The sequence below is a fragment of the Prosopis cineraria genome, unplaced genomic scaffold (genome assembly GCF_029017545.1).
Source record: "Prosopis cineraria cultivar Desert tree isolate PC_DT_omini unplaced genomic scaffold, ASM2901754v1 PC151, whole genome shotgun sequence".
Taxonomy (NCBI): domain Eukaryota; kingdom Viridiplantae; phylum Streptophyta; class Magnoliopsida; order Fabales; family Fabaceae; genus Prosopis; species Prosopis cineraria.
In genome coordinates, this window is record NW_026555478.1 from 19,158 (window position 1) to 34,579 (window position 15,422).

The 15,422-nt window shown below is 37.7% G+C and overlaps 3 protein-coding genes across 5 annotated transcripts; 1 reads left to right on the plus strand and 2 right to left on the minus strand.

Moving 5' to 3' along the window:
- Window positions 1-456: 456 nt before the first annotated feature.
- LOC129295600 (26S proteasome non-ATPase regulatory subunit 14 homolog) lies at window positions 457-3,442 on the plus strand. Its single transcript, XM_054934140.1, has 6 exons — window positions 457-702; window positions 948-1,125; window positions 1,978-2,059; window positions 2,178-2,354; window positions 2,451-2,618; window positions 3,014-3,442. Exons 1-6 carry the CDS (start codon window positions 570-572, stop codon window positions 3,203-3,205), a joined length of 930 nt encoding a protein of 309 aa, XP_054790115.1. The 5' UTR covers window positions 457-569; the 3' UTR covers window positions 3,206-3,442.
- Window positions 3,443-4,052: 610 nt separating this feature from the next.
- On the minus strand, window positions 4,053-5,549 carry LOC129295601 (uncharacterized). Its single transcript, XM_054934141.1, has 3 exons — window positions 5,122-5,549; window positions 4,851-5,037; window positions 4,053-4,738 (listed from the first exon to the last, which is right to left on the minus strand). The coding sequence occupies exons 2-3, from the start codon at window positions 5,022-5,024 to the stop codon at window positions 4,295-4,297; spliced, it is 618 nt and encodes a 205-aa protein (XP_054790116.1). The 5' UTR covers window positions 5,025-5,037; window positions 5,122-5,549; the 3' UTR covers window positions 4,053-4,294.
- Window positions 5,550-8,424: 2,875 nt separating this feature from the next.
- Window positions 8,425-13,490, minus strand: LOC129295599 (uncharacterized). Of its 3 annotated transcripts, none has more exons than XM_054934138.1 (7): window positions 12,821-13,490; window positions 12,373-12,461; window positions 12,132-12,285; window positions 10,046-10,141; window positions 9,804-9,926; window positions 9,299-9,561; window positions 8,425-9,120 (listed from the first exon to the last, which is right to left on the minus strand). In XM_054934138.1, exons 1-7 carry the CDS (start codon window positions 12,981-12,983, stop codon window positions 9,112-9,114), a joined length of 897 nt encoding a protein of 298 aa, XP_054790113.1. In that variant the 5' UTR covers window positions 12,984-13,490; the 3' UTR covers window positions 8,425-9,111. The 3 variants fall into 3 exon arrangements, with proteins under 3 accessions (XP_054790113.1, XP_054790114.1, XP_054790112.1); XM_054934139.1 differs by having other exon boundaries at window positions 8,425-9,216; window positions 12,821-13,489; XM_054934137.1 differs by having other exon boundaries at window positions 8,425-9,097; window positions 12,821-13,485.
- Between the last annotated feature and the right edge of the window lie 1,932 nt (window positions 13,491-15,422).

Below are 15,422 nucleotides of genomic sequence, written 5' to 3' on the forward strand. Positions count from 1 at the left end.
TTGAGGGTGTTACAGCCATCGCCTTCATTCTTACTGCGTCGCCGATTGATTCCTCAATTCCCAAATCTTTAATTTATGCTTCTTAAATTTGTTTTTGTTTTTTGGGTTTTCTTCAGACAAGTGAAGCACAATAAAGATAGAAGGGTGAAAGGAAAGAGATGAGGGTATTTGAGTTTTTTTGTCAATTTTTTTGGTTTAATCCAATTTCATTTTTTTTAATTTCATGTCATACCAAATATAATTTTTAAAAGTTAATTCTAGTCTCATTCTCAATCTCAATCTCAATTTCATTCTCAATCCTTTAAAATGTAATACCTCATATCAAACAGGCCATAAGGAGGAACGTGTTCGGTACTTCAGTTCTGTTGGCCGTTATGCTTTGAAAACAAATGGGCCAGATTTATGAAACAAACTAGGCCCAACAGAACAATATAAAGCTGGTGTTTCTAATTCTCTGTTCGTTCAAAAGCAGAGCGCAGTTGCAGTTGAAGTATTGTCGAGGAAATCTTGCCTGAAAAGAAACTAGAGGCTATCTCCCAGATTTGAGGGGAAAGTGAGAGATATCGGGTATGGAGAGGCTACAGAGGATGTTTGCAGGTGCTGGAGGTGCACTGGGGCACCCACCTCCTGACTCGCCGACACTTGATTCCTCTGAGCAGGTTTATATTTCCTCGCTGGCCCTTCTCAAAATGCTCAAACACGGTTAGTTTTCTTTGCATGCCTTTCCGTCTTTTGAATCTCATGACTGTACAACCTAGCAGAATTCCAGGAATCTTGAGTTTTGAGCAGGGATAAATTTACATTCCAGGAGTGGTTAGGGTTCTGGGATTACCCCTTCCCTTTCTGCTTATGCAGTCAGCGATTTAGAACCCTTGTCTGAAATATCATAAAGCACTGGTTTTGTTCATGATTTACCTTTTTTCTGAGAAAGTTGATGTGATTTATAGGAAGAGCCGGTGTTCCCATGGAAGTTATGGGTTTGATGCTGGGGGAGTTTGTGGATGAGTATACCGTCCGCGTTGTAGATGTCTTTGCGATGCCACAAAGTGGTACTGGTGTTAGTGTTGAAGCCGTCGATCATGTTTTTCAGACTAACATGCTTGATATGCTGAAACAGACTGGAAGGTATTATCGTTTTCCTTTGATTTGCTTCTTATCGTTGTTGAAATACGAATGTTTCTATCTTGAATCCTTTAACTTGGAAGTCCCTTGCGCTTGAGTGCTTTTTTGTGTATTTGCGGTAACTTCCTTTCGTAGCCAAAATTTTTCAGTATACAAAAGATTATATGATGTAGACGCCCTACTTGTGGGCGTGCAAGCATCGTAATTAACGAGAATCTAGTCATTTAGTAGGGTTCCTTTTATCATCTTTAACAGACAATGGTAAATATTACTTAGTATAAAAGCCCTTATTATAGAATGCTAGGGTGGTTGACTTGATCCTCTTAGGATATGGAATGAGATCGTGACTAAGAGTTAACATCATGGAAGTTAAGCTGTTTTTGTAGTTGCTGCATTTTCCATCTTGTTTCAATGAATTACTTTTGTTTAAAAAAAAAAATTAGATGCGAAACAATTATGAGAAAAACATCCTTATTTGAAGCAATTAAGTTTAAAATCACGCGTGCTTTCTTACTCCTTGCCTTGCTGCACCTGCAACTCAGACTTAACCTCTTTTGCTACTGCTAATGAATTCTTCTGAAAGGAAGGAAAAAGAAACCCTCCTCAGCTGCTCAAGCTGGTGCCGTTTCTGATACTCACCTCTCCCTTCCCTCCTTTATTGCATTCCACCCATTGTGTCTTCTATCTAACTTATTCCAGTGCCCGCTTCTGTTATCCAGCAGCTAGGTAAGCCTACTGCTCATTTCCAATAACAGCCCACTCATGCTTCCAAGAATAGAACTTTATAGTTGGTGACCTATCATATTGCACTGTTGATTATATGGGTTTTGATAAATCTTTGTCTTGGTGTTTCAGACCAGAGATGGTTGTGGGATGGTATCATTCACATCCTGGGTTTGGTTGTTGGCTTTCCGGAGTGGACATTAATACACAACAGGTTACCTCTTGTCTTTGTCTTGTACTTCCTTTGTTACAAACCAGGAAGGGGAAAATAATGTCAAAAAATTATTCAAAGGTTTGATGCATAAATTGACTATATGCTTTGTATAATACAGAGTTTTGAGGCTTTAAATCAACGTGCTGTGGCCGTGGTGGTGGATCCTATTCAGAGTGTTAAAGGCAAGGTTGTAATTGATGCATTTCGGCTGATTAATCCACAAACTATGATGTTGGGTCAGGAACCAAGGCAGACAACATCTAACCTAGGGCATTTGAATAAGCCATCTATTCAAGTGAGCGTTCAGTGAATATCTTTCAGTTGTGAAACTTCTCCACAATTTTCTGTCTTTGATTCTGATTTTGATATCTTATTCTTGCCCCCTTTATAGGCTCTTATCCATGGTTTGAATCGACACTATTACTCCATAGCCATTAATTATAGGAAGAATGAGCTCGAAGAGAAGATGTTACTAAACCTTCACAAGAAGAAATGGACTGATGGTTTGACGCTGAGGCGTTTTGATGCTCATTCCAAAACCAATGAACAGACTGTTCAGGTAAGATAATTTTTTTTTTTAATCATGAAACGGAAATAAATGTACCTCATTTTTTTAATTCTTTACGCTCCAATTTGTTCCTCTCACCCATATGGGATGAGGACACATGTAGATTTTTTTTTTTTGGTCAAACGCGTATTTTTAATTATAGGAGATGTTAAAGGCCTAAAGCACCCTGTGGGATCAATTATTCAGCTCCTGATGACGACATTTTTTTATAATTTTTTTTTTTCATCAAACGCATATTTTTAATTATAACAGATGTTAAACGCCTAAAGCACTCTGTGGGATCAATTATTCAACTCCTATAGAATGAGTGGCCTGTTATTTAAGTAATTCTTCATGTTGATATAAATGGTTCTCTTTATTGATTGCATATCTCTGATTTATTTCAGGAGATGCTGAACTTAGCCATCAAGTACAATAAAGCCGTGCAGGAGGAGGATGAGTTGCCACCAGAGAAGCTTGCAATTGCCAACGTGGGTAGGCAAGATGCCAAAAAACATCTCGAAGAGCATGTTTCCAATTTGATGTCTTCAAACATAGTTCAGACTTTGGGAATGATGCTTGACACAGTTGTGTTTTAGAGTCAGTGTCATCATGGAGTTATTGATTATATGTCTAGCACTCAATTACTCAGAGCACTCATGTTTACCCAAAAAAGAAGAGCACTTTCTTGTTTGTCAGCGGAAACTGATGTTGATTAACCTTTTCTACCTCATAATGTGAGCGTTTCAGCTGGAGCGGTGGGTTGCATATTGTTTGGGGATAATGATCGTTTCAATATTTATTAGTCCTATACTCCTATGTGATTGTGGACTTAATTGAATTTGTGTTGAATAAGAACTAAGAAGAAAACAGATTTCCGATCAAACATAGCTGATTAAAATGAATAGTCCAGCGTTTGTTTGCCAGTAAGTGTTAATTGACTGATAGAGAAATTGCGAAGTTCTGCGCCTTATTGTTGCTGTAAAATAATTTGAAGGAGATTTTCAGTCTCCGCAGCTTTGTTGGTGATTCCAGTTCAAGAAATTTTGTTCGAATTGGACTTTTTAAAGGTACGTAAACATAGACTTCTATGATATTCTGCAGTTCCTGCACGGCAATTCCAAAATGCAAACATATCCTTGGCCTATTGCAAGCTCAAAAATGCTATAGCCAATCGGAACGTGAATCAATCCGAGTATCCGCTCACGTCTTTCCTGGTTCAGTTCTCCCTACCAGATGAGATGCAACTAAAGGTTTTCTGTCTAGCTTCTTCACCGTTCCGAGCAGCTTCTAGCAGTTTGTCTATGCTTGGACTGCCCTGTGACCTGGCTTCCACTATACATAATACTTTTCTCTATGAACCCCGGTTTCCCGTCCATCAGCTCGACCTTGCGTCCCAGCAACGGCAGCTAAGGCATTGCAAACGCCCTAGTTGTAACTTGACAGTTTATGAAATTTGTTTTTTATTATTTTTAAACAAAATAAAAATATGTTTTTATGCACATTTCCATTCGTCGTCTTTTATGCCGGGCATTATGCATTATGCATCATAATTCATCCTCTACTCTGGGAATGACTCTCACGCACTCGTACATTTCTCGTCTCGTCTCACGAGTTACATCAGAATTTATTTCTTATACGGATACGAAACATAAACTGTGGTTGACTTCAACAGAAGCTAAATAACTTTAGGCATCTTTTGTACTCTGCTGCTTTCTACGCCACAGCCATGACTCTGAAGGTGACTTGGGCAGGGGTGGTAGCAACACGGCTTTCCGGCAGAGACCAAATGGCCACCCCTCGCAGTGACAGAGTTCTTGAATAATGGAGCGCCTCCAATATTCAGAGAAATCAAGGTCGTTCAAGCTTGAACACGGCGAGAAGTTTGTCTTGACAGAATAAAACGGTTCTCCGCTCAAACGACTTGAGTGACATGAGAAACAACTTTTAACCGACAAAAACTCTTCCTTTTCATCATCGTCGACGTCTTCCCTTTCATGTAGCGCCACCATCTGAGTGATATACAGTTCTCTTGTCTCAGGAGAGTAAACCCAGGAAAAGTTGTCTCTCGCGACACTTGGCTTGTGCTTTTGTCTCTCCATGGCTCTACTTTTAACCGCTGAGACAACCACCTGAAAAACACGGAGGGAAAAAATAAAATAAAATCATGGAATTCACGTCAGGGGGAAATTTTCAAGGAAAAGATGAAATATATATCAAGGATGATCAGTGAGGTAAGCGTACTTCCTGTTCCTCATCAAAATCGCTGTTTGGGCACTCCTCATTGAGGCTTGCAGTTGAAAGCCGCCCACGGGAAGTACGGCAATGGGAAAATGCTTCCTTCAATGTTGCGGCAAGACAATTGTATCTCTTAGTAGCAGTATGGTTTGGAGGCTCTTCATGGTAGAACACGCCCATGGTTCCAGTTTTGCTTATTGATTTGTCAGAACATGAGAATATATACGGTAACTATTAATACCTGCATATTCACGCATATGCTGATGTTTTAATTGACCTGCTTTTTTGATAGTGGCCTCGCAGCGCCCTGATATAGTGATATCACTGACACTTTCCGTCCTTCAAGGTAAAGACAAGTCAAAAGGCCTAGACATCCCAACTAATTGCAATAAATTTCAATGGGGATTTTATTGCATACTTGACTGCCTTGATGGTGCTTGTATCCGTGTGCGAATTGGGGAACTTATCCAGAGATACACTTTAAGCTAAAGTCATGGTTCAAAAGACGTACCACCCAACCAATGCTGCTGTTTCATTAATTTGCTTAAATTGGTTGTCTCCAATTGAAAGTTACTATTGAAAAAACAACGGCGTCGGCAAAATCTTTTTTCCCATCTTATTATAGATATGGACTCGCATGATTTCAGGGGATTATGTCAAGTTACCCAAGCAAAGATGTCTGGACTCTGGACGCTAGACAAGACGGAAACTTTTCCAGAAGGGTCCACGTGTAATGCTTGTTCCAAATCTATTCTTGTACGTCTCCTTGAAGCTCCACAGTTTAATTGTAGGAAAATCCCAACAACATCCGTAATTAATATTCAAAGACAAGGTTAAAGTAGCAGTTAATATAACAATCATGTCATTATCATAAAGAGTAACAAACATTAATAACTTCTCATAACAGATCAAATAAGACGTTTGCAAGGGCAGAAGCTTATAACTAGACATTGAAAATTGATCTTATATCAGGCACAGTTGCTTGCCTAATTTCATAGCAAACTTGAGAGGTCAAATTGCCTATGCTCAGTTGCACATGACAGACAAATTGACGTACAAAGAGTATTAACAGTTGAATGAACGAGATCCTGTAGTTATAGTGTAAATTCTGTTATCATGATTTTCATGATCTATCTAATGAACCTATTTAAGGTTCATAAAAATAGGTGTGCATCCCCATTTTAGTTGCTGAAGTGCCGCTCTGTTCTGTTTGGTGATGAAAATATTGCCAGAGCCAACATGAGAGGATAATCCTAAAAACCATTTATAAAACCTTAGTCTGGGCAGAACCGAGGATCTGGATTAAATCTGAAAATTTTCAATAATGAACCTAAGTGCTATAGCCCTTGCAAGTTGTAAACAAGTCCAGTACTTCGGTGGAAATGAAGAGCTCTAAAATAATCCCGCAATTGCTATTTTATTCCAACAGATTAACTTATCGGGAAAAACTCACCGGACGCATGCGTCTGACCACAAAGCATAGTTCTTGAAGGGAAAATAGGAACAGGTTTTGACAACAGAAGCTTCAATGGTTCAGTTGGCAGATCTTTGAAGTTGCTGAGACGTAAGAGAAATCAAAGACTGTAGCTTAGCAACGGCCGAGGTCTTATCAGGTGGGCATTTGGAAAGAGAAATGTTCAAAGAATGGAGAGCCTCATCAAGCTTGCCAGCAGCCAAGGCAGCACACCCTGCTTTGTAAGCTTCGTCAGCCTCGCGGGCATCATATTGAGCCATCAAATAAGCACCAGAACTCTGGTTCGGGAAATAGGAAGAGGAAGATTCGAGAAGAGATGTGGCACGAGCATGCTCAAGATTGGAAATAGCCGAATCGATCTCTGCCATCAGAGCCTCAGGTGTCGCCGCGATTATGATCTTCACGCCATCATATACGCTCCAATGGGGCTTACCTTCTCCGGAACCCATATCACGCGCTAGGAATGTGAAATTCAAGTCGTATGTTCAAAACAATCCGATCGATCGATAAAAATTATGAGCTATACTGCAGATCCCAAAACCCCCTGCCCAATCAAGATTTCCGAACTCAGCTTTCAGATTGCACAATTCCGTCAAATTATCATGGTGGGCTCACCAAATGGTGAACAATAAAATGGCCCCAAATTACCATCTACAAAATCAGTCGGAGTATGAAGCAGGAGAAAGATGAAGAAACGAGACATTTGAAAATACAAGTTAATGATTCTTGTTTAATCCTTGGAAGTCCAGAAACAACCATACCGCATCCGCTTAAAGCCGTGAATCCCAGTCGCACAGATGGAGTGAATCAACTTCTGGATATTGGCCTTGCGGATCACACCATACACGTATGGTCCCTCACAAGCTCCACCACAGAATGCAAGAACCCAACAGTAAAACTATCAACACAGAGCCAGGTCTCTCGTGTTGGTTTTATTAAAAAACTAAAAAGAAAAATAAATTCTCGCACATTATGAATGGCCAAATGTTCCTGTACGTTTGTATGTCATCTTTATTGGATCTCCTTTGTTTTTGTTTTTCTTTTTTTATGTCTCTCTAAATCTGTATTTTTAAAAATCATCAAATTTAATTTTTTAAATTTAATTTAACAGTTCAAATTTACATTATTCTCTTCTCCCCTCTCCTTTGCAGGTGAGAAATCCAACTCCATCTTTATTTTTCACCCATTCGTGGATGCACTAAATGTGCATTATCTCTTACGACATGACCTGTTAAACATAATTTTTTAAACGAGATTAATTAATAGACTGAATAATTTGTTTAAATGTTCTTTAAATGTTATTTACAAAAAAGAAGTGCAGCATCTTAAACAGTAAAAAACTGCAACTTTTTATGTTAGAATTATTCAATTAGTATTAATAATAACTTATATTTTCAGTGCTTCATAACTATTATAATGTAGATATCAAATTAAAATATAGTTCCAGAGCTTCTTTTTAAAAAAAAAAAACAAATTCTTCGTATGTTACTTTCTCCGTTTGACCAACCTTCGTATGTTACTTTCAGAAAGGGGTAATTTCAGTCAAGTCAACATTTTTGCCTTGTATGAAAATTGGTAAAATAAAACCCTGGAATGATCATTACCCATGAATTCCAACAACTGCCCTCTGTAACATTTTATGATATTAAACAAGTACGGCTAATTTTTCATTTTGTGTTCATAATTAAACCCTGGCATGTTCCCAAACTGTTATGATTTTGTCAGATCAGACTAGAACTCAGGCACGGGCCGATGGGTGCCAAGAACAAAGAATTGGCACAAGTCCTTGCTCCTTTGAGGATCGATCTTAGACGAGACATAAGTCTGCTCTATATAAGACTGTAATATCAAAATTCTCCCTCAACTATATGCTTCGGAGACGCGGATGACTAAGTCTGCTCGCTATAATTAAATGGATTACATAATTTTTAGTTCGGTGCGCTTCACCTATATGCTTCGGAGAAGCAGATGACCATAAGTCTGCTCGCTATAATTAAATGGATTACATAATTTTTAGTTCGGTGCGATATTTTAAAAGAGAAAGCAGAATTCATGGAAAACTGATGGTAGGTAAAACACAGATGAGAAGGACCAAGAGAACGGAGATACCAATAACATGATTCATTCTAATGCCTGCTCAAGAGAGTTGCACCAAACCGATGAAAAATGTGTCAAAACTCAAAAAGGTGGAGTTCACTAGATATGAATACTCACTGTCCTGGTGCACCTAGCTTAGTTGGTGTACCATATATTCCCATCCTAAGTTCTCTATCAACATCGCCATCAAGAGTTACATCAAGAGTAGGGTTCTGCATCCCGAAGACAAATTGAATAATATTATCAGGCAGTTCACAACAGAACAACTCTGTCAAGTCACCTTGCCTCCGTGCCTGTCAAAAATCGTGTCTAATCCTAAATGACCATCCATGTCTCAATGATTCCCCCACCATCCCCCCCCCCCAAAAAAAAACCCCAAAATATATATATAGTAACAGTGAAAGAGACAGAAAGAATGTATCCTATTTCATTTCTTTAACAAAGAACGCGATGGAGAACAGAAGTGTGATGGGAGGCATACATGACAAAGGCTTTGCCTGATAGCTTTCTGTGCTTGTACCCACAGAGTGACTCCAGTTGATCATAATAACTTCAGTGTTGGTTAATCAACTCATGCCCCAACCACTCCAGAGGCCCATGGAACAATCACTGGTGCAGATGGGTGGGAGTTTCGATATGATTCAGGATACTTATACTTAAAATTTAGTCGTGGCTTCTCAGCCTGGCATCAGATCATCAGGAAGACTATATTAGACAGAGGGAAAACAAGAAGGAACATGATCAGGAAGAATGTAAGTAGGCCAAACCAGTAGTTACATTTGTAAAGTCCAAGAAAATTTACTGAGATAGAATAAAAAAAAAATCAGGTCATTGCAAATATGTAGAGAAGAGGAAATTTAGCGAATCATCAGGTAGAACTCACATATTTCAGCCAGCACTCTTGATGTTTGTGCTGATAGATATCTGGAGAATGACAACCAAACTCAGATGGGCAATAAACCCAAATATTACATTTCCGTTCACCTTCTTTGGCATTTCTTGCTTGGTCCAAGCAAGCCTGACAGCAATCAGCTGCACTATCTTTGTGATGGGTAAGACCCCATCTTACTGCCACACCATCATAATCTGTGTGAAGTTCAGGATGGCACTCCGGAGGCATGGGCCTGCCAGGAAGAATTTCCTCCTCTGAAAGAAAGCATGCTCAGTAAATAAAAAGAAGAAATTTTTGCGTCATAAAATATATGCACATTTCTAGCACCCAAATCTAGGATTAGTATGCATGTTTCCCCAGCCAGCAAACCAATCTAGTGCCAAATTTTCAACAGAACATGTATTGCAGCTTCATTTTCCTGTATCAGACAGGGTACTCAGGTGACATTACATTAAGATTTAGAGGGGGAAAAATGAACACGAGAAGATTATATTACCAAAATCTACTTCACCCTCAGGTTTATCATCATGTTCCTCATTAGCAACTTCACCAGGCATCCAGAGGCCAATTTCTTCAGAAAGCGCAAGCCAATCAGACTCCAGAGCTCTTACTAGCATCCCTAAGAAGTTGCAATAGTTACTAGTAACATGAAAAGACAAGTAAAGGATTCAAAAGCATAACACAACCAACTAGACCATCACAGAAACAATAGGAAAACAAAACTACTCATGGTCATACCTGCCTCTTTACGAGCAACGGTTGAGTTAGAAGTCGATTGCACAAGAGCCAACTTAGCTTCCTTCAGTTTTTCCTCACGCCAACTTTCAACTGCTTCTGTATTGTTTAGAAGTAATATCACCAAAAGGAGAAAGAGAGAGAATCAATGTCAAAAATACATAAGCAAAGAATCTGCCAAATTTTAGCAATTTAACATTTATATAACATAACTGAATTTGTATCCAGAATTCTAAATTAAAACAGCTATGAATAATTCAAAGAAAATGTTGGATTAGAATGCCCAGCTCTCCAGGGGAAAAAAATTCTAACACCAGAAACAATACATTCGCTCCACCACGTCAATGAGATGGTTGCCTGCTCTACAAAGAATAACTACCTCTCAAGTTTGGACTCAACATAAAGGTCAGGTACAACAAGATACAGACGCAAGGACAATTTCCCATATAGAGTTCCTCTATTTGGCTTTTTTTTTTTTTTTCACCTCACTTCTCAGTTCTTAAAATCACTCATTCTTTATTGCTACTCTGCACAGTCAAAAACTAGTATAGCATCAGTCAGTGACTCAGCAAGGATGAAAGCCAAACAAGCAGAGTGAAAGCCAGATCTTCCCGTGGAGAAAACCAAAAACTCAAAGCAGCACACTCAAGTATCCCGTGTTGAAGGACAAACCTCACCATCCACTCTCCTCTCTCCAGGTTTCACATTCTAAATGTAGCAACTCAACCTTAACCTCATCTGCCAACTAAACAAGACAACGACTGAGGAGAAGAAGTGCTTGCTGAAGTGTCACAACCATACCCGATTACAATAAGCCATGGCCTGTCCAAGCAGAAATTTTTTTCAAAAAAAAACTCGCAGGATAAGTCATACCATGTGCATATCCACATCTCATTAAACCCTCAATACCATCACCACAACCAGAATGAAGCATCCAGGTTTGCATGATAACTACTTACTAATCTTTACACATTTGGGGAAAAACTGAGATTCAAAAAGGAAAAAGTAAACAAGTTTTTGCCAAGTGGAAGGTACAATCATTTGCAATCGGGCTTGTTTGTATCGTCTTCACGCAATGTTAATGCAGACAAGAATAGGGAACTCTTCATGCCTCCACTATCAAACTTATGTCTTATTTTCCACAAATCCATTTAAGATCAAGGATCAGGCACCAGAGGACCTCAAATCTCTCAAACACAGGTAACAATTAAAAGCTTTCATGCAGAGAGAGACCCAAAACTTGCATGGCATCGATGGCAATATGCAGTTAATTATCACCTTACATGCAACTAGATAAAAATACCAGGAATGTGTTTCAAACTAAATCAAATGATCCCCCAAAAAAACACAAAAGGATTGAAGGATAACTTTCAAGCAAATCAAAGAATCTCTGCTTGCGTTCAAATTATAATGAAGAAAGAAAGGCTGCTAATATATCTTACTAAAGTATTTCCTCACTAAGCAAAACCTAGCAGCAAGTATCTTTGCTTATATTAGCTTGACCTGAGACTTCCACAAAATTTGCATCTAATAAGCTTGATCTGAGACATAGCTAGTTTAATTCTTGAATTACAAAATTTGCATCTAACAAGCAAGCTAGCAAGGAAGAAAAAGATTAATATGTCCATGCAGTAGCTATGTGGCGCACGCTTGAATCTTCTCCTTCCCACACAACGAACCAACCCTGCTCCTTCCAAAAGAAAAGTGTTTGCTATGAAGTGTCTGATCTTTGAAATACCAACAATCTCAGTATAAAGACAATCCATCGAAAGTAAGAGCATCAGTTATAGCACCAGTCCAAAGTGCCAAATTCTTCCAATTTCAAAATGGGTACACTCAGTATGTAATTCTTAACAATAAGCTTATTCTTTCGACTCAAAATTTACACTAGTGATACATGACCACTTGATAATAAACCTTTACACCTTCCCGCCCATGGCAAATGAATCTGGCCGGGAAAAATAAGATAGCTGTTGACATTCTGTTATTCCAACAATCGAAGTAAAATTGAGTTACTAAAACGCTTATCAAGGTTCGGAAAGGTAGGAATATTATATTCGCATTAGTAAAATTACAGGCATTGACTCACCTTGCTCCATGGCAATATTCCGGGTAGTGTTCGTGGCAGTAGAATTCAAGCTCCTCAGCGTCAGCAATATCTCATCCATTATTTTCTGTCTTAAATGCTGAGGCAACTGAGACCCCCTCTCTTCTCTTGATAACTCCCCTTCCAGTACCTTAACCTTTTGGTACAACGGTTTTATAATAGATTAACTTCTGTTCAATTCACGAGGAAGTGATAGCTCGAGCTAAGCATAGATGGTTCTTACCCATTTAACCAATTCCTGGGGTTTATATGCCTTACGGATTTGGATTGATTCTTCCATTTTCCGAATCTGGTCCGAAGTATACGGGACAACTGGAAAGACGATAAATTCAAAATTAAATCGAATGAGAGGATTTGGAGTTTTAGTATCAAAAAAGTAAAGCACGCTGTTAATACAAAGCAGAAGTGGGTTTTTAAGTTACGGAAACCACCTAAGCAGAGGCCAGTTTTAAGGATGAAAGATTAAAAATCCAAAATACCCACAATATTTCGAGCAGAAACCTATTTCAATACTTTATTCTGTTATGGGAGACAGGGAGGAGAACAGAAAACATCGACAATCACTAGTAATTCTATCATGAAAAAAGAAGAAGAAAATCCACCCGATCCTTATATATATATATATATATATATATTTAGCCAACAAATCCAATCCTCAGGTCGATACTTACTGCTTCGCGAAACGTTCCCCGAGTAGATATAAAGAGAGGCATAAAGAGTGCGAAGAAAGTAGAGAGCAACCGCAATGTTGAAAAAGCAAACTATGATAGCAGTTTTCTTGTACGAGCAAACCCACTTCCCTCTTCCTTGAAGCCCCCACTCAATTCTCGCCATAGCCCTCTCGCTTGCCCTTCTTCTTTATCCTCATCCCAATCCCACCATCGCCCACTTTCTTTCTCTTTCTTCGAAAAGGGCAGTGATTTGACGATTTCAATCTGAGATTGCGCTCACTCCAAATAGATCGATGAATCACGACAGGTTCAAAATGACAACTTCACCGCCAATCTGTGATTCGTGTTTACTATCCGACGGGCCAAGCAGCGGTAGCGTGATTATTCTTGCTCTGTTAGCTCCTCTAATTGAATCTAGTAATCGTGGTTCCCAAAAACAAAATAGTAATCGCGATTCCCTAATCGCATTTTTTTTTTTTTAACGAAACACAGGATCGTGCTTGTGCTAACGTGGCGCTTTTTGTCAATAGCTGTTGGGGATTAGGTGCTCCGCTCAATCATTTCGGTGGTTCCGTCATCATTGACGGCATGATGCTAAAGTGCGCTTGTGATTAGCGATTTGGCGTGTCTCCGCCGACGAATGCTACCGTACGCCAGTACTCCTCGAAAACTTCTTCTTCCCGTCAATATCCCACTTCTTTTGGCACCCAACCAAAAAAAAAAAAAAAACACAATAAACACTTCTTTCGAATTTGTTTCAAATGGCATTGTTTGTCTTGCCTTCTCTCCATTTTCTTTTCTCTTCACTTTTTTTTTTACTTTCTATTTCAACCGTTAAATTTATTTTTAATATTTCATAAAATTATTATTACTTGTTGGTGTCAATATTTAAGCTTTATGTATTTCACTTTGAAAGAAAGATTTATTACTCCACATGTTGATAACCTTTATTTTAATTTGTATATTGATTAGTAGCTAGAAGGAACTATGCTCCTAATTTATACTATAATTTTTAAACTTTTGCTGTTGTAGAATTTTTTAAAGATCCTAGTTACAGAAAATATTTTATCAAAATTTCTACAAAAGTGTTAAAACTTTCTTATGACAATTAGTATTAAAATTATCATAACTTTCATATAATTTGATTATTATTTTTTTCTTTCTTTTGTAAAATAAAATAAATTTTTATCTTAAGGCTTATGGGGACGTGTGAAGTGGTTCGCACCCATGTCGGTCACCTTTTATTTTTAGGGTATGACATAAACTAAATTTCAAAGTTTTTAATGCTGCAAAGATTATCAATGCCTTATACGCATATTTGATTGTGAAGCTGCCATCATTTGAAGGCTTCTAACATCATCTACATTAGGATGAGGAGGTTGAACAATAATGATATGATTGATGATTTTCAAGTGAAGATATATGTATAATTGAGCAACCTTCCAGTTGCCATCACTAGAACAAAAATCTATAACTTTATCATAAAGAATAGAGTTAGCATTAGGTATCGCATACTTGACTAAGGATTTAAGAAGGGGGTATATGTGTAATACCAAAAAGATATTATATTGCCACTTCCTACCTTCCATCCCACATGAGATATGAACTGATCCCAAACTTTATAAGTACTAGACCATATGTAAAAGTAAGAATTGATTTTATAAACTATGAAAATGATAACATTATTGCATTTATATTTGTCCTGAAGGACACGAACCTAAAGATAATTGAGTTTCATTGTGATTCTCAAGCAAAGTTTTATAATATAGATCCTATTTTAATTTTTAAGCTTCTTTAAAGTCAAGACTTCTCTAATTTTTTGTTTTTGGTGGCAAAGTTCCGAGATAAGAGGCAAGGCTTTTTAATCCCATCAATTGAGTTTCAAAGGAAGTCATAGGAATGAGTGGATATTATCGTGCATAAATGTTATTCCATCAGAGATAATTTTATTTGATAATCAAGACGTGGTCAGACATTAAATACAGACATTAAATAACATGAGCATATTTTTTAGCAAAATTCAAACATCATTTCGCCACACATTTAATGCATGTCTTTGAGACCTTGTTCCGTGATCATCAAATGTGTGGTCATTCACAAGCTCCAAGAAGGAAACTTTTTATGCTGCTATTGACCTGAACTCGAAAAGAAACACATCAAAAATGGTTAGGTGCTTGAGGGTCTATGTGGATTTCCTTTTGGAATTAGCTCTGGAATTAAAATTATAATTTTGCAAAAATTAATCTAAATATTTTTAAGTCTATAAAACTCTATTTTGGAGAAGTTATTTTTTTTCCTCCCTGAAAATCAAATTTTAACATTTAGAATTAGTCCTGTGATTACAATTATAGTTTTGCAAAAATTTATCTAAACAATTTCAAGTCTGTAGAACTCTATTTTGGAGAAATTACCTTTTCCCCCCTTAAAAATCAATTTTTAACATTTGAATATTTCCTATTCCTCCAATTTTTATAATTGATTCTTAAAAGTTAGTCAAACATTTTTAATTATAAAAATTAATTTTAAAAAAATATTATCCAAGCACTATCACATTTTGTTAATAAGCTTTTTTTATAATCAATTTTCATCAATTGAAATTCAA